Here is a 24,450-nt window from a genome sequence, read left to right on the forward strand (position 1 = left end):
CGGTGTTTCATATACAAAGTTTGGTTTATATGTCTGCACCTTATGGGACCTGCACATCGCACTGTTGAGGGAAATGATGGGGTCAACTGTTTAGCAACAAACGCTGTTAAGTATTCAACTGTGGATATAGACCTTCCACTTAACACATCAAAAGCTGAGGGTTTGGTAGTGTTAAGAATTAGGGGCTTATGGCAAAATGTGTAGGAGAATGGACACCTTTACAGAATACATAGATTAGATTAGTTTAGATTCAACTTTATTGTCACTGTGTCGAGTACAGATACAAAGCCAATGAAATGCAATTAGCATCTAACCAGAAGTGCAAAAGAATAGTATTATTTACAAAATAACTGCGAATAAAAAGTAAGTTCTGCAGCATACAAATATAAAAGTACTGAGACAGTACAATATGGGTTCAATACTGCTTAGCGCTGTGATGTGAGGATTAGCAGGGTCACAGCCTCAGGGAAGAAGCTCTTCCTGTGCCTGCTGGTGCGGGAGTGGAGGCTCCAGTAGTGCTAACTGGATGGCAGGAGAGTAAAAAGTCCAAGGTTAGGGTGAGATGCATCCTTGATAATGCTTTTCGCCCTGCCCAGGCAACGTTTATAAACGTATTGTGTTTTTCGAAGAAGGGGTTAAAACAAGAAGGGAAGGAATTATTTTGACACGACTTAGAATTGCCCAGACTATGCCTAATTCTGCCTTGTACCTAGTTGGAAAACATCATTCTGTGTCGTATACATTTTGTCATTATGAAACAGTTACACACAGACTATTTCAGTGTGAAGCATATAAGGCTGAAAGAAATCAAATGCAGGCCTCAGGACAATCTTTGGGAAGTAGATGATTTTCATGTAAAAACTTTATTAAGTTATGGCAGTGACTTTAATTGAATTCACAGTATTGACCGGGAAAAGGCATGTGATAAGGGTAATGTCACAATTGTATCATGAGGATTTCAATATGCAAGGGGATTGGGAAAATCAGGTAAGTGTTGGATCGCAAGAGAGGGAATTTGTTGAATCCCATGAGACGGCTTTTTAGAGCAGCTTGTGTTTGGGCTTACTCTGGGAAAGGCCGTCTTAGAGTAGGTGTTGTGTAATAACCCTGATCTTATTAGGGAGCTTAAAGTAAAGGAACCCATCAGAGACAGTGATCATAATATAATTGAATACATACTGCAAGGAGAGGGATAAGCCTAAGTCACATGTATCAGTCTCGCAATGGAATAAAGGGAATTACAGAGGCATGAGAGAGGAGCTTGCCCAGGTGAAATGGAGGAGGATACTGCAAGGATGACAGCTGATCAGATGTGGCTGGAGTATCTGGGAATATTTCGCAAGGTAGATATATCCCACAGAAGTTCTCAAATGGCAGGGGTAGGCAACCGTGGCTGACAAGGGAAGTTAAGGGCTGCATGAAAGCTAAGGAAAGGGCATAAAGTGAGTGGGAAGTTTGATGATTTGAAAGCTTTTCAAATCCAACAAAAGGCAACTAAAGAAGTGATAAGAATGGATGAGATGAAATATGACGGCAAACTAGACAATAATATAAAACAGGATACTAAAAGTTTTTTTCAGCATGCAAGGGAGATGAGAGGGAAATGATGCTGGTTTGGTAGTAATGGGGACAAAGAAATGGGAGATGAACTTATTGAACAATTTTCATCAGTGTTCACTGAGGAAGACAGAGCAGGAGTGATTGCCTTTGCTATTACAAAGGAAATAGTGCCATGCAAACTCAAAGGTCTTGAGATGGATAAGTCACCTGAGCCAGATGGACTACATCCCAGAGTCCTGAGAAAGAGCATATAAGGTAGCAAAAGTCAGTGGGATGTTAGACTGTTGGGATGCTTTTAAAATCCAACAAAAGATAACAGAAAATGCCATAAGATGGTAAAGATGAAATATGAGGGCAAACTAGCCAATAATATAAGACAGGACGCTAAAAGTTTTTTTTCAGTTACATAAAGAGTGAAAGGGAGATGAGAGTTGATATCGGACTACTGGAAAATGATGCTGGTGAGGTAGAAATGGGGGACAAAGAATTGGCAGATGAAATTAATGAGTACTATGCATCAGTCTTCACTTTGGACACAGCAGGAGTGAGTGGTTTTGCCATTACAAGGGAAAAAGTGCTAGACAAACTCAAATTTTTAAAGGTGGACAAGTCACCTGGACCAGATAGACTACATCACAGAGTCCTGAGAGAGGCTGCTGAAGAAATAGCAGATGCATTGGTCACAATCTTTCAAGAATCACTTGATTCTGGGATGGTCTTGGAGAACTGGAAAACTGAAATTCTCTTTAAGAAGAGAGGAAACAAAAAAAGGAAATTATAGGCCAGTTAGCCTAACCTTTGTGGTTGGGAAAATGGAGTCTACTATTAAGGATGGGGTTTTGGGGTACTTGGAGACCAATGATCAAAGAAGTCAAAGTCAGCATGGTTTCTGTCAAGGGAAATCATGCCTGAAAAATCTGTTTGAGTTCTTCAAGGAAGTAACAAGCAGGGTGGACAAAGGAGAGGCAGTGGATGTCATTCACTTGGATTTTGATAAGGTACCACACATGAGGCTGCCAAACAAGATTAAATCTTATGGCATTACTGTAAAGATACTGGTATAGGTAGAGGAATGGCTGACAGGCAGGAGGCAGCGAGTGGGAATAAAGGTGGCCTTTTCTGCTTTGCTGCCAGTGACTAGTAGTGTTCCTCAGGAGTCAGTATTGGGATTGCTGCTTATCACATTTCAATGATTTGGGTCATGGAATTGATAGCTTTGTGGCAAAGTTTGGGGATGTTATGAAGATAGGTGGAGAGGTAGGTACTGTAGTACTGAGGAAGCAACGCGATTGCAGCAGGAATTAGACAAATTGGAAAAATGGTTAAAAAAGTGGCAGATGGAATAGCGTGTTGGGAAATGTATGATAGTGCATTTTAGTAAAAGGAACAACAATACAGACTATTATCTAAATGGGGAGAAAATTCAAAAGTCAGCAGGGGTGCAGGGGGACTTAGGAGTCCTCGTGCAAGACTCCCAGATGGTTAATTTACAGGTTGTGTCTGTGGTAAAGATGGTAAATTCAATGGGAATAGAATATAACAGCAAGGAGATGATGCTGAGGATTTCGAAGACACTACTCAGGGTGCACCTGGAGTATTGCAACAATTTTGGGTTCCATATCTCAGAAAAGATGTGTTATCATTGGAGAGAATTCAGAGGAGTTTCACGAGGACGATTCTGGGAATGAATGGGTTAACATGAGGAATGCATGGGGATTTCACTGAAACCTATCAAGTGTTGAAAAGGCTAGATAGGGTGGATGTGGAGAGGATGTTTCCTGTGGTGGAGGTATCCAGAACCAGATAGCACAACCTCAAAATTGAGGTGAGATTTTTTTGAACAGAGGGAAGGAGGAATATTTTTAACAAGAGTGGTGAATTTGTGGAATGCCCTGCCACAGTCTGTGGTGGAGGCCAAGCCTGGGGGTTTATTTAAGGTGGAAGTTGATAGTTTCCTGATCGATCAGCCCATCAAAGAATACGGCGAGGAGGCAGGTGTACGGGGTTGAGTGGCTCTGGGATCAGCCATAATGGAATGGCGGAGTGGAGTCGATGGGCTGAATGGCCTGATTCGGTTCCTGTCTTATGGTCTTTCCAAGACTCATTTACAGACCCCGAGCGGAACCGGAGCAGATTTTCAGCCACTGATTTCCTTCCCAAATCCGGAAGAAAGGATAAAGTTTCCCCATGAATTTATTCCCAGTGAAGGTGTAGAGATGGGACTTGGTCTCTGCGTTGTAAAATGAAACTTTCCCGGACTCGTAACTGAGATAAACTCCCAACCTCCCAGGGATGGAATTGGTAGGGAGACGGTACTCAGAGGAGGTGTGTACACTGAACACATCATAATTCTGACTGACCATGCCAGAATTCCTTCCCCCCAGATTATTCTGCTGGGTCGTTTCATAATACCGCTTGATGATCCAGAATCCGGTCTCCGGACTCGGTCTGACCTCTCCCTTCCTCTCCACAGACTCAGCAGCGACTCCCAGACACCAGACCTGATTCCCTGTCACCTCCACCTCCCAGTAATGTATCCCCGATGTGAATCCCTCCGATCCCAGCACACAAGGCCAGTCTGTGAATCTTTTCCCGGTATCAAGGAGATCCCTCTGGGTCCCGGTCCATCTCACACTCTTCCGATCCACAGACACCTCGAGCTGTGTATGCGCTGTTTCCTCATCCAGGGTGACAGAGACTGGGGGGAGAAGCAGAGAATTAGAGAGTCCCCGGGGATCAGAAGGAGACTCCGGCAATGAAAGGACACTTGGCCTCAGGCACAGTCATTGGCCGACAGGAACTGTTTCTGGGGTTTTACCCAACTGCGGCCGATGGACAACTAATATCTCCCCCGCGGTTTTTCTGCTGGACAGAGAGTGGAGTTTTCCCAATCAACACACACAAAAAGACACTTCAACTCAGTGGGTCAGGCAGCATGTGTGGAGAGAGATAAACAGTCTACATTTCAGGTAGACGTCTTCGCTCAAGAATAGAAATAAATTGGGGAGATAGACAGCAGAAGTGAGTGCGGGAAAGGGGCGGATTCAGATGGGAAGGGGGCAGGTGAATGGATTTAAACAGGAGGTCACAGAGGCTCTTCGGCCCAACTTGTTCATGCCGACCAACTTGCTGTGATGAGCTAGTCCCATTTGCCCATTATTCCTTTCCACCTTTCTTATCCACTTACCTGGCAAGATGTATTTAAAAACATTCTCACTGTACCCAACTCTACAGTTGATCAAGGGCCCATTGTGAACTTAGATAACCCTCTTCGCTGTCCACTATACCATGAATTTCAGTGTCACCCACAAACCTACTAACTATGTCACCTACATTCTCATCCAAATCATTAATATGATTATCAAACAACCCTGGCCCCAGCACCGACCTCTGCAGGTCACAGGCCTCCAGTCCTCTGTGTTTAAGAGACCCTTGGACAGACACATCAACAGGCAAGACACAGATTCACAGCAAGTTGGCAGCGGAGTAAGTCACCATTTTTCAGGAAAATTCAGTTTTTTTTAACTGCTTGGGATAAAAGAGGCTCGACTGCACGGGCGCGTGACCTCAGACCGCGGAAGGTTTAAAAAGAACACTGCCATATCCAGTGGGCAGCGGAGTCAGAGGGTGCAGAGTGATAGAGCTTTGGCTCAACGGGCTTAGGCAGAAACGGGAAAAGGCTTCCTGCGACCGTTGAGTCTTGTAGTAAGGGGGTAAGTTACAGGTTTATTTATTTAGTAATAATAGTAGCATTAGAGGTATGTATCTAGGATTACTGTTGTGCTTGGAGTGCCAGATGTGGAGACCCTGGGAGACTCCCAGGGATTACATCTGCACCCGGTGCATTGAGATGAGGCTCCTTAAGGACCGTGTTAGGGATCTGGAGCTGCAACGATGACCTCCAGCTAATGAGGGAAAGTGAGGAGGTGATTGATAATACCTACAGAGAGATAGTGGACAGCACCTCTGTGACAGTCCCCCTCAGAAATCAATATATCATTTTCGATACTGTTGGAGAGGGTGACCTGACGGAGGAAGACCACAGCGAACGGGACTCTGGCACTCTGCCCTGTGCCGTGATCAAGAGAGCAAGGAGAAATGTAGTAGTTATAGTGGATTCCATAGTGAGGGGAACAGACAAGAGATTCTGTGAGCCGGACAAGATACCCGGATGGTGTGTTGCCTCCCGGGTGCCAGGGTACGGGATGTCTCAGATCGGGTCCAGAGTATTCTGAGGAGAGAGGGCAAGCAGCCAGAAGTCTTGGTACATGTTGATACCAATGACATAGACAGAAAAAGAGAGGCCATCCTGAAGGAAGATTACTGGGAGCTAGGAAGAAAACTGAAAAGCCGGACCTCCAGAGAAATAATCTCAGGATTACAGCCTGAGCCACGGGCTAACGAAGGTAAGAATAGCAGAATTAAGCAGATGAACGTGTGCCTAAGTAACTGGTGCAGGGGACAGGGCTTCAAATTCTTGGATCATTGGGATCTATTTTGGGGGAGGCATGACTTATACAAAAACGATGGGTTACACCTGAACTCAAAGGGTACTAATATCCTGGCAGGATTGTGTAATATAGCTGTGAGGAAGGGTTTAAACTAAGCTGCCAAGGGGAAGGAAACCAGGGTGTTAGATCCGAGGAAGAGGAAAATAGAAATAAGTCAAAGATACTGTGCAGCAAAGATGGCAAGAAGGACAGGCCGGTGAATAGACAGGGTAATTTGCTGTGCGATAGAAATATAGCAAAATCAATAACAGATACAGATCTAAATGTACTGTACTTAAATGCCCGCAGCATTAGAAATAAGGTGGATGACCTTGTTGTACAGCTACAGGTTAAAAGATATGACATTGTGGCCATCACTGAGTCATGGCTAAATGATGGATGTGATTGGGAGCTGAATGTTCAAGGATGCACAGTGTATAGGAAAGATAGGAAGGTAGGTAAAGGGGGTGGCGTGACCCTGATGGTAAGCAATGATATCAAATCACTGGAAAGAACGGACATAGGATCAGAATAGGTAGAATCCCTATGGGTCGTGTTAAGAAATGGCAAGGGTAAAAAGACACTAATAGTAGTTATACACAGGCCTCCAAACAGCAGCTGGATGTGGACTACAAGTTACAGCTGGATATAGAAAAAGCTTGTCAGTGGGAAAATGTCAAGATAATTATGTGGGATTTTAATATGAAAGTGGATTGGGAAAGTCAGGAAGTGTTATGTACCCGTGGGTATCTTGTACCTGTCACGTGACCATGATGTAATTGCGGCTATGCTGGGCATGAGGTAATGGTCTTCTGGTGGTGGAGTGATGTCATTTTCCCGCCAGTAAGAGGTCATGTGATAAGTTTTTTTTCAATAGGGTATAAAAGGAGAACCCCTCCCTGTGAGGTGGGGCAGTCCGTGGTTGAATTCGCCAGATATTCCCGTTTCGTTGCGTATTTCGATGTTGTGATGCAGTTTCATTTAAAAGGGGAGTTTTACTTTCTGTCTTAAGTCTCCAAGGTTATTGCTGGCAGTTTTGCTAAAGTACTGCCAGTTCAGCAGTCGGAGAGTGATGATTCGTCGAAGTTCGAGAAGCTAAAGGATCAAGGAAAGTTGATTTCGACGGTGAAACAGGTTCGACCTTGTTTGATCCTCATTCGGAAGGAATTCGTCAGCTGAGCCCATGTCAGTCCCTGCTGTAAGAGCAGAAAGGGCTGGGTGCAGAGTTTCGCCAAGGAAAGGTCAGTGCCTTTAAGCCGTTTCATTTTATTCATCGTAAATCCTTTGATCAAAGCATACTTCGACTGGGATAAGCATTAACACCACGAAGGAGAACTTAAATTATTTCAAGGAAAGTCTCTGCCAAGCGACTGTGTAAATTTTGGACTTTCGCATTACAACTTCTAAGAACTGTCTTTGCAATACTACTTTAAAGAACTGAGTTCGCATTTCTCACTTTAAGAACTGTTCGAGCTGCCGTATCGCAGCTGACTTCCGGTTAAGTTAGTCGTTTGTTTACTTTTGGGTTTTTTTTAGCAGTGTTTAATAAATGTTTTATTTGTTATAAAAAACCTGTCTCAGTCATATATTCATTGATGCTGGATCATAACAGAAGGTACTGGATCTCAGGAGAGGGAGTTTGTAGAATGCCTACAGGATGGCTTTCTGGAGCAGCTTGTCCATAAGCCCACCAGGGGATCAGCTGTTTTGGATTGGGTGCTGTGTAATGAACCTGAGGCCATTAGGGAGCTGGAGGTAATGGAACCCCTTGGAAGTAGTGATGATAATATGATTGATTTCAGTTTCAAATTTGAAAAGGAGAAACTGGTATCAGGTGTGTCGATATTTCAGCAGAACAAAGGAAATTACAGTCGTATCAGAGAGGAACTGGCCCAAGTTGATTGGAAAAGTAAGCTAGATGGAGGGATAGTAGAGCAGAATTGGATGAAATTCTTACAGGAAATAGAAAAGTACAGGAAATAAGGAAAGTGCAGGAAAAATATATTCCAAGAAAAAAGAAAATCATGAATGGAAAAATGGTACAAATGTGGCTAACGAGAGAGGTTAAGGCTAAAATAAAAGCAAAAGAGATGGCGTACAAGGAAGCAAAAATTAGTGGAAAAACTGAGGACTGGACATCTTTTAAAAACTTACAGAAGGAAACAAAGAAAGTCATTAGGAAAGAAAAGATGAATTATGAAAGGAAGTTGGCAATTAACATAAAAATGGATACTAAAAGTTTTTTAAAAATATATTTAGAGTAAAAGAGTGACACGGGTAGATATAGGACGATTGAAAATGATGCTGGAGAAATTATAATGGGTAACAAAGAGATGGCAGAGAAACTAAATGAATATTTTGCATCAGTCTTCACAGTGGACATTAGCAACATACCTGATAGCCAGAGGTCTCAGGGAATAAAATTAGGTACAGTCAAGATTACTAGAGAGAAAGTGCTTGGGAAGCTAAATGAACTAAGAATAGATAAGTCTCCTGGACTGGATGAGGTGCACCCATCGGATCTGAAGGAGGTGGCTTTGGAGATTGTGGAGGCATTGGAAATGATCTTCCAGGAATCAGTAGACTCTGGCACGGTTCCAGAGAACTGGAAGGTTGCAAATGTAATTCCGTTGTTTAAGAAAGGAGGGAGGCAGCAAAAAGAAAATTACAGATCTATTAGTCAGACATCAGTAGTTGGAAAGTTATTGGAGTCGATCCTCAAGGAAGAGGTTATGAAATACCTCGAGGTGCATGACAAGATAGGCCCAAACCAGCATGATTTCATGAAGGGAAGATCCTGCCTCACCAACCTATTGGAATTTTTTGAGATAATCTCAAATAAGATTGACAAGGGCTAGGCTATGGATGTTGTGTATTTGGATTTTTAAAAGGCCTTCGATAAGGTGCCGCATAAGAGGTTGCTTAATAAGATGTGAGCCAATGGAATTACAGGAAAGATATTGGAATGGGTGGAGCATTGGCTGATAGGCAGAAAGCAAAGGGTGGGAATAAAGGGATCCTATTCTGGTTGGTTGCCGGTTTCTAGTGGTGTTCCGCAGGGGACGGTGTTAGGGCCGCTTCTTTTTACAACGTATATCGATGATTTAGATCATGGATTAAATGGTTTTGTGGCTAAGTTTGCAGATGACACCGAGATAGGTGGAGGAGCAGGAAGTGTTGAAGAAATGGAAAGGTTGCAGAGAGACTTGGTCAGTTTAGGAGAGTGGGCAAAGAAATGGCAGATGAGATACAATATTGACAAATGTACGGTTGCACATTTTGGAAGAAGAAATAATCGGGCAGATTATTATTTAGATGGGGAGAAAATTAAAAACATCAGAAGTGCTAAGGGACTTATGGGTCCACGTGCAGGATATCCTAAAGGTTACCCACCAGGTTGGATCGGCAGTAAGGAAAGTGAATGCTATGTTGGCATTCATTTCAAGAGGAATAGTGTATAAGAGTAAGGAGATGTTGATGAGGTTCTATGGGACACCAGTGAGACCTCATTTGGAATACTGTGTGCAGTTTTGGGCCCCTTATCTTAGAATGGATGGACTAATGTTGGAGAGAGTTCAGAGCAGATTTATGAGGATGATTCCTGGAATGCAGGGGCCAACATATGAGGAGCGTTTGATGGCTCTTGGACTGTATTCATTAGAGTATAGAAGAATGAGAAGGGATCTCATAAAAACATTTCGAAGGTTGAAAGGGTCGGACAGAGTAGATGTGGAAAGGCTGTTTCCCTTGGTGGGTGAGTCCAGGACAAGAGGCCACAGTCTTAGAATTAGAGGATACCCATTTAAAACAGAGATGAGGAGAGTTTTTTTTTAGCCGGAGGGGAGTGGATTTATGGAATTCTTTGCCACATACAGCTGTGGAGGCCCAATCCTTGAGGGTGTTTAAGGAGGAGATTGATAGGTATCTAATTAGTCAGGGTATCAAGGGATATTGGGAAAAAGCCGGAAATTGGAACTAGATGGGAGAATAGTTTAGCTCAGTGGTTCCCAACCTTTTCTATGCCCCACACCCCTAGGAAATGTTTGATAAATGTTCGCACCCCCTACAAAAGCAATATCACTTTTGAAGATGAAGAAGTCTAATTTCTAATTTTTGAACCACAAATTGAACCACATACAATACTGCGGGTGAACAAATTGAACTTAAAAAGATAAGCTTTTAACTCAGTGCATAAAATGCAAATATAAATTGGGCAATTCGATTCTAATTTATTCAGGAAAAAATTATAAACAGTAAATTGATGAGACTCCTCAACTCTGAGGTGTAACTTCCCAGGTAACACTGATGAGAATCCTCAACGCTGACTCGGGCAGCAGGAGACTGGAGTGTGCTTGGGACAAACGTTACTACCACTTCTCAAGGCACACTGGCAGCTGGCTGAGTGATGACTCGTGACTTGTCACTCAAGCACACAAGCCACTCTTTATCGTACCCCCTGAAATACCATCTCGCACCCCCCGGGGGTGCGGGCACCCCAGGTTTAGCTCATGGTGGAGTGGCGGAGCAGACTCGATGGGCCAAATGGCCTGCTTCTGCTCCTTTGTCTTGTGATCTTGTGAGAAGGAGACTGACCTAATGCCGGCCAATGGGATGAATGTAGATGGGTAAATAGGACAGCACAGAGGTGATGGGTGGAAGGGCACATTTCTATGCTGTATGGCGATGGCTCTGTGACTTTAAATGTAGTGACTGAGACCTCAAAGTTCCCACTCCCCCCCACCTTCCCCCCCCCCCCCCCCCCCGGTGCAGAGAATTCCAAACAGATAGTGACCCCTGACCCTTGACTCCTCAGACAGGGAGGAGTCCCTGTATCCTGCCTGCTGAGCCCTGAAAGAATTTTGTGCTTCCCTGCGATCTCCTCTCATTCTTCTAAACAGGGAACAGAGAACATAGAACAGTACAGGACAGGAACAGGCCCTTCATTCAATGTTCACATTCATTTGTGACTGTGAAGTGTGAAGTGGAGGAGTGTGAAGGTTCGAGACAATAAAGGAGGTGATAATGAGAAGCAGTAGGGGAGAGATGAACAGCAGATTGAACCAGAACCAGGTGGGGGAGGGTTGGAAAGCCCGTGGGTGAACTGTGTGTGTAGACGTAACGAGAAGCTGGAGGGGGACAAAGATGGGGGATGTGGCTCCCTTTGTCCCCTTTCCCACAACCCATCACCCACAGCCCCTCATTAGAACAGGGGATGAATTTGCACGGGTCCTGATGAAGGGTTTCAACCTGAACCATCAACTGTTTACTCTTTTCCATTGATGCTTCCTGGCCTGCTGAGATTCTCCAGCATTTTGTGTGTGTTGCTCCTCTTTAAATCTACCAAGCTCAAGAGTGAAATGACCTTTGCAATTTCCCGTCGTCCTGAATGATCCAGAATCTAGTCATTCTTCGAAGATCATTAATAATGCCTCAACATCCTCTTCAGCGACCTCTTTCCGAACACTTGGGTATAGTCAATCTGGTCCAAGTGATTTATCTACCTTCAGACCTTTCATCTTCCCATGCACTTTCCCTTTAGTAATAGCAACAACACTCATTTTTGTCTCCTGTCACTCTCATATTTCTGACACACAGCTAGTATCATCAAACACGAGGAAATCTGCAGATGCTGGAAATTCAAACAACACACACAAAATGCTGGGGGAACACAGCAGGCCAGGCAGCATCTATAAGGAGAAACACTGTCCACGTTTCGGGCCGAGACCCTTCTTCCCAGACAAAGCCCGAAACGTCAACAGTGCTTCTCCTTACAGATGCTGCCTGGCCTGCTGTGTTCCACCAGCATTTTGTGTGTGTTGCTAGTATCATCAGCAGTGAGGATTGACACAAAATACTAAGCAAGTAACTCTCTGTCTCCTATTCTGATCTCTCCAGTGTCATTTTCTAGGGGTCCAATGTCTACTCTCACCTCTCCTTTACTCTTCACATTTTTGTATCCTCTTGTGTATTGTTTTGGCAAACTTTCCCTGATATCTCATCTTTTCTCTCCTCGTGGCCTTTTAGTTGCTTTCTGTTCATTATCAAAACCTTCTCTATCCTCCAACTTCATGCTAATTTTTGCTACATTTTATGTCTTTTTTTTTGCTTTTATCCTCCCTTGAGAATACTTCTTCATCTCTTGGATGTATCAAGCTTGTGCCTTGCCTTCCGAATTGCCCCACAAACTCCCATCTTTGCTGTTCTGCTATCATCCCTGCTCGTGTCCCTTTGCAATTTACTTTGGTTAGCTCCTCCTTCATGCCCCTGTAACTAACTTTACTCTAATACTGATACATTTGACCTTATCTCCCCCCCCCTCTCAAAATGGGGGTTGAATTCTATCACTTTATGATCACTGCTTCCTAAAGGTTCTTTTACTTTAAACTCCCTTCTCATATCTGTTCATTATACAAATCCCAGTCAGACTTGCCTTTCTCCCATTGGGCTCAACCCGAAGCTGTTTAAAAAGCCATCTCACAGGCGTTCTACAAATTCCCTCTCTTGGGCTGCAGCAACAACACAATTTTTTTCAATCTACCTGAATGTTGAAATCCCCCGTTCCTACTGTCACCTTACACTTTTGACATGCCTTTTCTATTTCCTGGTGTAATTTGTACCCCCCTTTTTTACCCTGACTACTATTTGGAGGCCTGTATATAATTCTGATCAGGGTCTTTTTACCCTTGCAGGTTCTGAACTCTACCCACACTGATTTTATATATTTACCAACAGACCCTCCCCATCCCCTCTGCCTACCTGCCTGTCCTTTGAATACAAGGTGTATCCTTGAATGTTGAACTTCAAGCCAGGATTTCCTTTCAGCCACAACTCAGTGATGCCAACAATGTTGTACCTGCCAATCTCTACCTGAGCTACAACATCATCAACCTTATTCCATATACTGGTGTGTTCAAATACAACACACCAGTCCTGTATTCATCAGCTTACTCGACACTGTCCATGTGAGCTGAAACAAGATCTTTGATGTCAATGACAGACCACACTTGGGGTATTGTGTGCATATCTGGCTCCCCTACTATGGGGAGGATGTCATTACACTGGACAGGAAGCTTCAGGAGGATGTTACTTGGACTGGGGGCTTGGTTCAAAAGGACAGAGTGGGTAAGCTGGATCTAATCCCCTGGAGTGTAGGATGTTGAGGGATGACCCTTATCAAGGTATATAAATTCATCAGGGGCTTAGATAAGATGAGTCTCTTTCCCAGAACATGGGAGTACAGAGCCAGAGGGCACAGGTTTAAGATGAGGGGTTCATGGGATAACTCACAGAGAGGGAGGTGGGCAGATGGGAATTCGCTGTTAGCAGATGCTGTAAAAACGGGTATAATTAAAACGTTTTAAAATAACTTTAGACAAGTACAAAGATAGGAAATAGTTGAAGGGATATGGGGCAAACACACACAAACGGGACACGCTCAAGAAGACATCTTAATCTTGCAGATTGATGAAGTGGGCCATGGATTCAACATCTGTCAAACCCTTCCGAGATCATCCGCTTGAGGAATTTCACCCTGGAGTCTGTCTGTGAACTGTGGATGTGACGTCACGTCAGAGGTTCAGCTCAGTGCCACAGAACAGGCAGACTGGGTAAGGACGGCAGATTTCAATCCTAAATGCGAATTTGTGCCTGTCCGTTTGACCGTGTGCCACACTGATTTTGTATTTGTGTGTGGTAAATATCAGTGTGGTGTGTGTACACATTGAAGGAGAGTGTGTACATTGAAGTATTTGTATGTCACAGTGTGTCATCACCTGTCTGGTGTGTGCTGACAATGTGTGACATGTGTGAGTTGTTTAAATAAATAAATTACTGTCTGAAGAGAATGGTTTCCAGGTTACTGAGGGAAATAACAGTATACATTGCTGAGGCTCTGACTACAATCTGCCAGTCCTTCTTGCGTATGTGTGTAGGAGCTTTGCCAGGCCAGTTATGTTGTGGTGCGTGCTTCTCCCGAGATGTCACCCTGACCGATGTCAATGCTGATTTGGTGCATCTGGGCTCAGTCTCACAATGCTTCTATAGTTGTACTCTAGAGAGCATTCTGATAGGCTGCCTCAGTGTCTGGTATGAAGGGGCTACTGCACATGACCAAAAGAAGCTGCAGAAGGTTGTAAATCTAGTCAGCATCTTGGGTACTAGCCTACAAAGTACCCAGGACATCTTCAGAGAGCAGTGTCTCAGAAAGGCAGCTTACACTATTAAGGGCCTCCAGCACCCAGGGCATGCCCTATTCTCACTGTTACCATCAGGTAGGAGGTACAGAAGCCTGAAGGCACACACTCAGCGACTCAGGAACAGCTTCTTCCCCTCTGCCATCCAATTCCTAAATGGACATTGAAGCTTTGGACACTACCACACTTTTTTAAAAAATATACCGTATTTCTGTTCTTGCACATTTTTTAATCTATTCAATATATGTATACTGTAATTGATTTACTTATTTACTATTATTATTTTTATTTTATTTATTATTACCTTTTTTCTGCTAGATTATGTACTGCATTGACTACTGCTGCTAAGTTAACAAATTTCATGTCACATGCCGGAGATAATAAACCTGATTCTGATTCTGATTCACGTTCTGATGGTTTCATAACCATGAGACAGAGGAGCAGAATTAGGCCATTTGACCCATCGAGTCTACTCCGTCATTCAATCATGGCTGATCCTTCTTTCCCTGTTCAGCCCCACTCCCCGGCCTTTTCCCCGTAACCTTTGATGTCGTGTTCAATCTAGAACCTATTAAGCTCTTGTCTAGACTTCCCTACCATGGGAAACGTCGTTGCAACTTCTATCAACACACAGAAAATGCTGCTGGAACACAGCAGTTCAGGCAGCATCTGTAAGGAGAAGCACTTCTCCTGCACTTCAACTTCTATTCTGTCTTGGTCTTACAACATTCGCAAGTTTTCAATGAGATCCCCGCTCATCCTTCTAAATTCCAGCGAGCACAGTCACAGAGCTATCAAACATTCCTCAGAGCTATCAAATGTTCCTATGATAACCCTTTCATTCTCAGAATCATCCTTATGAACATCTTCTGAACCCTCTCGAATGCCTGTACATCTTTTCTCAGATGAGGAGCCCAAAACTGTTCACAATACTCAAGGTGAGGCCACACCGGTGCCTTGTAAAGCCTCAGCATCACTTCCCTGCTCTTGTATTCTAGACCTCTTGAATTGACTGCTGACATTGCATTTGCCTTCCTCCCCACCGACTCAACCTTCAAGTTAACCTTCAGGGTGTTCTGCACAAGCACTCCCAAGTCCATTTGCATCTCAGATTTTTAGATTTTCTCCCCATTAAAAAAAATCTGCTCATTATTTCTGCTATCAAAGTGCATGACCATGCATTTTCCACCACTGTATATCATTTACCACATTTTTGTCCATTCTCCTCATCCAAGTCCTTCTGCATCCTACCTGTTTCCTCAACACTACTGGCCACTCCACCAACCTTTGTATCATCTGAAAACTTGGCAATAAAGCCATCTATTCCACCAGTGAAATCATTGATATACAGCATAATAAGAAGCGGTACCAACACTGACCACTGTGGAACACCACTAGTCAATGGCAGCCAACCCGAAAAGGATCCTTTTATTCCCACTCACTGCTTCCTACCAATCAGCCAATGTTCAAACCAGGTCAATAACTTTTCTATAATACCATGGCTCTTAACTTGGTAAGCAGCCTCAGGTGTGTCACTTTGTCAAAGGCTTCCTGAAAGTCGAAATGTGCAATATCCACTACATCCCCTTTATCTAGCCTACTTGTAATCTCCTCAAAGAATTCCAACAGATATGTCAGGCAAGATATTCCTTTCAGGAAACCATACTGACTTTGTCCTATCTTGTCCCATGTCAGCAAGTATTCCATAACCTCATAATTATCAATTGACTCCAACATCTTCCCAACCACTGAGTTGAAGCTAACTGGTCTATAATTTCCTTTCTGTTGCCTTCCTCCTTACTAAATGAGTGGAGTGACTTTTGCAAGTTTCCAGTCTTCTGGCACCATGCTAGAATCCAATGATTTTAAAAAGACCATTACTAATGCCTCCACTATGTCTACCACTACCTCTTTCAGAACACTGGGATGAGTTCATCTGATCCGAGTGACTTGTGTAGCTTTAGGTCTTCCACCTTTTTGAGCACCTTTGCCCTTGTATTAGTAACCACTCACCTCTCTTCCCTCAGCCCCTTCAACATCTGCCACACTTCTAGAGTCTTCCACAGTGAAGACTGATGCAAATTACTCATTTGTTCATCTGCCATCTCTTTGTCCCCTGTTATTATGTATCCTGCCTCATTTTCTAGCAGTCCTATATCCACTCTCATCTCTATTTTTTACTTGAAAAAAACTTTCACTATTCACTATGAAAATGTTTGCTAGCTTGCTTTCATATTTCATTTTCCCCTCTCAATGATAATTTTAGTTGCTCCCCGTGGTACTAAAAAGCTTCCCAATTCTCTGTCTTCCTACTAATTTTTGCTTTGTTGTACGCCCTCTGCTTTTGCTTTTACATTACCTTGTCTTCCCTCATCACTCACAGTTGTACTATTTTGCCACTTGAGTATTTATTTATTTTTGGAATACATCTATCCTGCACCTTCATCATTTTCCCAGAAAAGCACACCATTGCTGCTCTGCTATCAGCCCCGCCAGCATCTCCTTCCGATTTACTTTGGCCAACTCCTCTCTCAGACCACTGTAATTTCTTTTACTCCTCTGAAATATTACAACATCAGACTTTACTTTCTCCTTATCAAATTTCAAATTGAACTCAGTCATGTTGAGAGCACTGCCTCCTAAGGGTTATTTTATGTTAAGTTCCCTAATCACCTCCGGTTCAATACATATTCTCCTAGTTGTCTCAACGTCAAACCGCTCTCAAAAGCCATCGCACAGCATTCAACAAATTCACTCTCTTGCAACCAACCTGATTTTCCCAATTGACCCGCATGTTGAAATCTCCCATAGGAACATAGAAAGCACAATACAGGCCCTTCGGCCCATGAAGCTGTGCCAAACATGTCCTTACCTTAGAATATACCTAGGGTTTCCCATAGCCCTCTATTTTTCTAAGCTCCATGTCTCTTAAACGACCGTATTGTATCCGCCTACATCACTGTCGCCAACATCCCATTCCATGAACTCACCACTCTCTGCGTAAAAAAAAAACTTACCCCTGACATCTCCTCTGTACCAACTTCCAAGCACCTTAAAACTGTGCCCATTACTATCATAATATTGTCCTTTTCATGTGCCTTTTCTAATTTCCTGTTGTAATCTGTGATCCACATCCCAGCTACTGTTGGGATGCCTGTATAAAACTGCCATCAGGGTCCTTTTTACCTTTACATTTTCTTAACTCAACCCACAAGGATTCAACATTTTCCGATCCTACGTCACATCGTTCTACTGATTTACCAGCAGAGCCACGTCACCCCCTCTGCCTTCCTTCCTATACCACCGAAACATTGTGCAACCTTGGACATTCAGCTCCAACTACAACCATCCTTCAGCCACGATTCCGTGATAGTCACATCATACCTGACAATCTGTCAAAGAGCAACAAGATCGTCCACCTTATTTTCAATACTCCGTGCATTGAGATAAAACACTTTGAGTACTGTATTTGCTACCCATTTTAATTCTGCATTCCTAAAGCACTGATACCCTGCTGGCTGAAATTTTGTCCTTGCTGCTGCCCACCCTTCCTGACAGTCTGACTGCACGCTATCTCTGCTTTTTTTTTTACCATCAATCCTATCCTGAGTCCCTTCACTCTAGTTCCTACCCCCCGTCAAATTAGTTGAAACCCTCCCCAACAGCTCTATCAAATCTCTTAGCGAGAACATACCTTCAAGATCGGCAGAGGTGGGGCAAGTGAAGGAGTGAGTGCGGGGATTGGCTGAGAAGGTAAGCTCTTGGGAGTCTGTTTTTTGTTGTTTTCAGGAGCAGGTGATTTAAAAACTGGTCGGGACGGGCCTGTAACATATACCTTCAAAGTGGGCAGAGGTGTGGCAAATGAAACGAATTAGTCAATTTATCAGCCAACGAAAGCAAGGTTTGCTCTAGGGGAGTGGCCCTTGTCGAGGGAAGTGCCTTGTGAGAAAAGTGTGAGTCTTTGGCTCGAGAGTCTTCGGCGAGGAGGCTGAGGGAGGAGACTACGCCACAGTTGGAGTGGGTGAGAGGTGGTGAGGAGATGACAGGTAAACTGATTCAGTGTGATGCTTGCCTGATGTGGGAGGTCAGAGACACTGATGGTGCCTCAGGCTGCTACAACTGTGAAAAATGTGTCCAGGTTCAGCTCCTGAAGGACCGTGTTGGGGCACTGGAGAGGCAACTGGATGACCACAGGTTCATCTGGGAAAACAAAAGCTTTCTGGACAGGACCTACAGTGAGATCATTACACCGAAGATACCAGAGGAGAGAACGGGGGCGACAATGAGGAAGGGATGGATGCTGGGAGTACAGGAGACCCCGGGGGATGTGCCACTTGAAAACAGGTTCACCCTCTTGGAAGCTGTCGGGACAGAAGTCACTGCCAGTCTGAGAGGTGGACAGGTCTGCGAGTCAAAAATTGGCACTGAAGGAAAGCCGAGGACGTCAGGAAGAGCCGTGGTAGTAGGGGACTCCATAGTGAGAGGTACAGAAAGGGGTTTCTGCGGCAACAGGCAGGATTTAAGGATGGTGTGTTGCCTCCTTGGTGTCAGGATCCAGGTCACCATGGACCGATTGCAGGGCATCCTCAAGGGTGAAGGTGAACAGCCGGAAGTGGTAGTGCATGTCGGAACAAATGAAGTCAGGAAGGAGAGGAAAGAAATTCTGCAGCGTGACTTCAGAGAACTCGGAAGAAGGCTGAAAAGCAGAACCTCCAGCGTGTTTATCTCCGGTTTGCTTCCAGATCCTCGTGCTGGTGAGGGCAGGAACAGGGAGATAGGGGATCTGAATGTGTGGATGAAGAGCTGGTGTGGGAAGCAGGGATTTAGATTCTTAGACCACTGGTATCTGTTTTGGGGTCAGGATGAATTGTACAAAGGAGACAGGTTGCACCTTAACAGGTGGGGGACCAGCATTCTGGCAGGCAGGTTTGCCACTGCTACACGGGTGTCTTTAAACTAATAAGGGGGGGGGGGGGGGGGAAGAGGAGACGAACTGGAAATATAAGGATGGAGTTAAAGGGAAAGAGAGAATAAGAAAAGTTAAGAAGATGACAGAATTAAAGCATTAGAACGCTCAGGAAGGGATCGGAGAGTATGGCCAAGTGCAATAGGGATCGATGAGAGAAGCGAGGCGAGTAATGGATTAAAAGTATTATATATGAATGTACGAAGTATAAGAAATAACATGGATGAGCGTGAAGCTCAGTTGGAAATCGGCAAGTATGATGTTGTAGGAATAACAGAGACATGGTTGCAAGAGGACCAGGGCTGGGAAATGAATATTCAAGGGTATACGTCCTTTCGAAAGGACAGACAGGTGGGCAGAGGGGGTGGGGTGGCTCTGTTGGTGAGGAATGAAATTCAGACCCTTGCAAGAGGTGACATAGAATCAGGAGATGTAGAGCCAGTATGGATAGAACTGAGAAATTGTAAGGGCAAGAAGACCCTAATGGGAGTTATATACAAGCCCCGAAATAGTAGCCTGGATATAGGGTGCAAGCTGAATCAAGAGTTAAAATTGCAATGTTGCAAAGGTAATGCTACAGTTGTAATGGGGGATTTCAACATGCAGGTAGACTGAGAAAATCAGGTTGGTACTGGACCCCAAGAAAGAGAGTTTGTGGAGTGCCACCGAGATGGATTCTTAGAGCAGCTTGTACTGGAGCCTACCAGGGAGAAGGCATTCAGTTAGTTTCAGTTAAGTTCTAACTAACATTTCAGTTAGTCCTGACGAAGGGTCTTGGCCTGAAATGTCGACTGTACTTCTTCCTATAGATGCTGCCTGGCCTCCTGAGTTCTACCAGCATTTTGTGAGTGTTGCTTGAATTTTCAGCATCTGCAGATTTTCTTATGTTCATGCCTTGGCGTGTTAGTACAGTGTGCCTGGGATCAGGACACAGTGGTTCATCTGCCAGTCCCATGTATTGGTTGTATTGTGACCCTGTGCTGGTGTGTTCAGGGGTCTGACATCTCCAGCTGACCATGTGACAGTGATGCCTCCCAGTCAGTGGGGTTGATGTGAAATAAACTTCAGTTCCCCAGTATTATAGCCAATCATTGCTTCAAATTAGAACTTAATTCAGCAAGGAGAAATTAATCTTTGTAAATTTTACCTTGATTAATGGCATCTGGTGTTTCTCTCAACACTGTGTTCAACAAATAGGGGTGATCGAACTTTTCAAACGGTTGGGCCTCATCTGTCACTGACAAATTCTGGAGTTTGTCATTAAAGCTGTAAATATTAAACAGCTGGTTATAAACTGCAATTTTGAACTATTTTATAAATTCATACTGGTTTTCAGTAAAGAGTATGTCCTACCTCCTGTTCCGATGAGATTCTGCCTGAAATAAATAAAACACAAGTATGAATAGACTTAGAATTACTGTCAACATCTTGAATTTTATCCAAATCATTACAAGTAGTTAAAAATTTCCAATCCCATAGTCACACACACACATGAACAATACAAAACTATGGGGTCAATTACAGGGAACGTTTCTGGAACTTAAACCATTACTGAGAGGATGAAACTTACAGGAAAACGGATAGGTGTGCATTTTGATCTGGGTATGATGTCAGGATGATAAGATGGAAGAATGTATGATCAGTGATGGATTTGGTTGTGTACAGGTGGAGAAATTATTTATCTATTTATGGGGAGAATTGTGGGGAGATGAAATTCCAGATTGATTTTGATAAATCCCATAAGAAATTTAGTGAAGAAGATGTGGAACTCACTGCCACAGGAGAGGTTGAGGCAGAACGGCAGAGACTGAATGCAATAGGGAAACAGGATAAACACATGAGGGACCATGGGGTTCGGGGCACTGTTGCTGGGTGTGGAGGAGGCTTGTGAAGCAGAGAAATTGACAGGAGAAGATGGACTGAATGGCCTGTTTATGATGGAGAATGGGATATAATCCCATGTGAAACTGATCTGGAAAAAGTAGAGAGACAGTGAAAGTTTCTGTAATCTGATGGAAACCGGATCTGGAGGACAAGTCTGATGTATGGGTCACATTCTTTGCTCTCAATAATAGACAGAGAGACCCTCACACCCACCGCACCAGACACACACACAGCCTGTGACTGGAACTGGGTGTTAAAGTGAGCTTTCGAGGATATTTAATCTGGTAATTAAGGACACAATCAGCAACTTTGTGTTAGGATCAGAGTAAATCATTTCAGAGAAGATTGCATTCTGTCCTGGGATGTACAGAAGTTGTAGAAATCCAGTTTTGGGAAAACAACAACCCTGAATAGTTGTATCAATTGTCTGGTGAGAAACAGTTTACTGCCATTTGAAAATGCTGTGTGTAGGAGCAACGTATGTTTGTATTGTATTGTTTTCTGTGTTCCCTGTTTATTATGGTAGCTAGTCACGTGAGTGGGGGCGTGGTAAAAAAAACAAGGGGAATAAGTTATGTATTCGTACTTTATTCTGGGCAGTTTTAAACTGGAGACAGACGGATATCACATTTTTTATTGACTGCTTTGTTGCAACTTAATTTATGATTAATTACGCTGAAGTTTCATCGCTTCAAGATTGTATGTTGCTAATAAAGGATCCAATACATGTCTTGGACATTTTGAAATGTCATTATTATAGTGGCTGGGGGTGAGTCATACAAGTATAACTACTTGTGCGAGGTCGCCAGCAGTGGCAATTGATTTGTTAGAATTGGCTGCTGTGCTGTGTTTATTTCAAATATACCACTGTTCATTTAGTGTCCTTTGACAGGAACAAATTGAAATATAATCCCTTACCTTCAGAAACATCACACTGTCATTTTGATCCATCTGTTCCTTTAATTTTGAGATTTCCTCCTGAATAAGCCTTATATCCTCCTGAATCGCATGAAGATTTTTCTCCATTGGATTTAAAATCTTCTCCTCTTCTTTTCTGAGATCCCCGAGTAAGCTCTCCTCTTTTTCAGTGATAACCTGACGCAATTTGGCAAACTGGGATGTGATGTGGGTCTGAACGCTGTTGGACTGTTCCTGTCGAATGAAAGGTGAAGATTAATTTACTGTATTGCTGTGCTGTATTTCCAGCTGACGTTAAGGTGAGCATTCTGTCCATTAACGTCCATGCTAGTTCTGAGACATTCCTGTCAACCCCATTCGCTCATATTTTCCTGAAACCTATTCTCCCTCATTGACCCATTAAGTCTCACCTGGTTCATATTCAACCTCCCCCACATTCACAGGGTTGATTGTAATTCACCGTTCATCCAGCATGTCTCTGGGGTGTGTCTGAAACTGTCGTGGTCACAGAGAGAACACGCAAACTCCACACAGACAACACCAGGAATCAAGATCGAACCCAGGTCACTGGATCTGCAATACTCTTATATTCTGCATTAAAGGGAGCAAAACTATACAGTAATAGCAGAAATTCCGCTCAGGAAGCTCACCCGAACTCCGGAAATCTTCTCTTCCTGTTGCTGCTCCTTTTCCTGGAGGTCTGATTTCATTTTTGTGAGAGAGTCTAAGGAAGATTTTAGCTGATCCTGAAAGTCAGAGTGCGAAGGTAAAATTTTTAAAAAAGTGGAACAAAACGAACAGGCGATCAAACCCGATTATCGCACAAAATGCCCGAGGAACTCAGTGAGTCAGGCAGCATCTACGCAGGGGAAATAAACAGTCGACATTTCGGGATGAGACCCTTCATTGGGACTGGGAAGGAATGGGACAGAAGCCAGAATAAAAAGGTTGGGGGTGAGAACCAGCTGACAGGTGACGGGTGAGACAACGTGAGGCGGGGACGTGGGGGAGGGTGATCAAGTGAGAAGCTGAGAGGGGACAGGTGGAAGCGGCAAAGCTGGAGAAAAAGGAATCTAATACGAGAGGACAATTGACCATGGAAGAAACGGGAGGAATGCAACTGATGAGGAGGGTGGAGGTGCAGGAATCAGATGTTGCAATTGTCCCGCTCGCAGGTATCGGTGCCAGGAGGGAGATCAGTGGAGAGGAGCGAGTAGAGAGCGATCCCGACAGACAGCAGTGAGTTGTCGGAGTGGGGTGGCTGTGGGATGTCCGAGGGAAAGATTTGCTTGGTGGTAGAATACTGATGGAGATGGCGAAAGATGCGGAGAATGATATGTTGGTTATGGAGGCTCGTGCGGTGGTAGGAAGGACTTCAGAGATTTAGTTGATGAATTCGACTTAGTTTTACCGTGCACATTTTAACAGCTTCTTTAATCGGCTTGAAGCGGTGCTCTGTGTGTTCCTCCGCATCTCTGCAGATCACACAGATCAGTGTCTTGTCCGTTTCACAAAACAGCTTCAGTTCTTCCTCATGTTCCTCGCAGTGAAGTTTACTTTCCTTCCCTTTCGGATTCAGGTTTAGATTTCGGGCTTTTTCAGCCAGATTTGCTAAGGCCCGATTGACCCTGAGGGTGCTGTCGGCAAACACCTCTCTACATTCCGGGCAGGAGTTTCTCTCCTCCGTTTCCCAACGCCGTGTGATACAAGAGCGACAGAAGTTGTGTCCGCACTCCAGTGTAACCGGATCGGTGAAGAAATCCAGGCAGATGGGACAAATTGCCTCCTCGGTTAAACTCTCGACCTGATGTTTCGAAGCCATGCTGCTCCCAGCACTTCCTGATTCAGAATGCTTTCAGTTTCGGCGAGCTGGGGATCCCCTGCAGTACCGCGATTGTCCACTACACGCGCTGCAGACTCAGGGAATGAATATTATTTAACAGCATGTCTTGACTCGGAAGAAGCCTTGGTAAATTCCATTGCAGGGTGGGATCAGAAACACATTAAACAGGTGGAAACAGAAATGAAAACTTGGACTGACCAAGCTCGGCTGCAAAAGGAGGTTTGGGCATGGGGCTACCAATCCCATCCCGTAAAAACCCATTGAGACAGAAACGTCAACTGAATCTCCACAGGCCTCATCCCTGGGATCGGAAGGACCTTCCCCCGGAAGACGATTGAATTCATATGGTGAGAGGAGAAGCCACAGGGCCGATCAACCTTCGCCCTGGTCAAAATGGTGAAGGGGAGAAGGGAAGGTGTGGGAGCAGTTCCTGAAACCTGGGGAAATCAATGTTCATGCTGTCAGCTTAGTGACTAGGCAGCCGGAGTATGATGTCACTCCTCCAACCAGGGAGTAGTAGTCTCATCGTGGCAGGAAGGGAGGCATATTGGACTGGGAATGGGGAGTGGAATTACAATGGGGAGCTAACAGGAGATT

General features: G+C 44.1%; 1 protein-coding gene across 1 annotated transcript; it reads right to left on the bottom strand.

The window, feature by feature from the left end:
* Positions 1-239: 239 nt before the first annotated feature.
* LOC140731628 (zinc-binding protein A33-like) lies at positions 240-23,855 on the bottom strand. Its single transcript, XM_073053214.1, has 6 exons — positions 23,422-23,855; positions 22,661-22,756; positions 22,011-22,244; positions 20,562-20,584; positions 20,356-20,474; positions 240-4,258 (listed from the first exon to the last, which is right to left on the bottom strand). The coding sequence occupies exons 1-6, from the start codon at positions 23,830-23,832 to the stop codon at positions 3,666-3,668; spliced, it is 1,476 nt and encodes a 491-aa protein (XP_072909315.1). The 5' UTR covers positions 23,833-23,855; the 3' UTR covers positions 240-3,665.
* Between the last annotated feature and the right edge of the window lie 595 nt (positions 23,856-24,450).

The sequence above is a fragment of the Hemitrygon akajei genome, chromosome 1, assembly GCF_048418815.1.
Source record: "Hemitrygon akajei chromosome 1, sHemAka1.3, whole genome shotgun sequence".
NCBI classification, from domain to species: Eukaryota; Metazoa; Chordata; class Chondrichthyes; order Myliobatiformes; family Dasyatidae; genus Hemitrygon; species Hemitrygon akajei.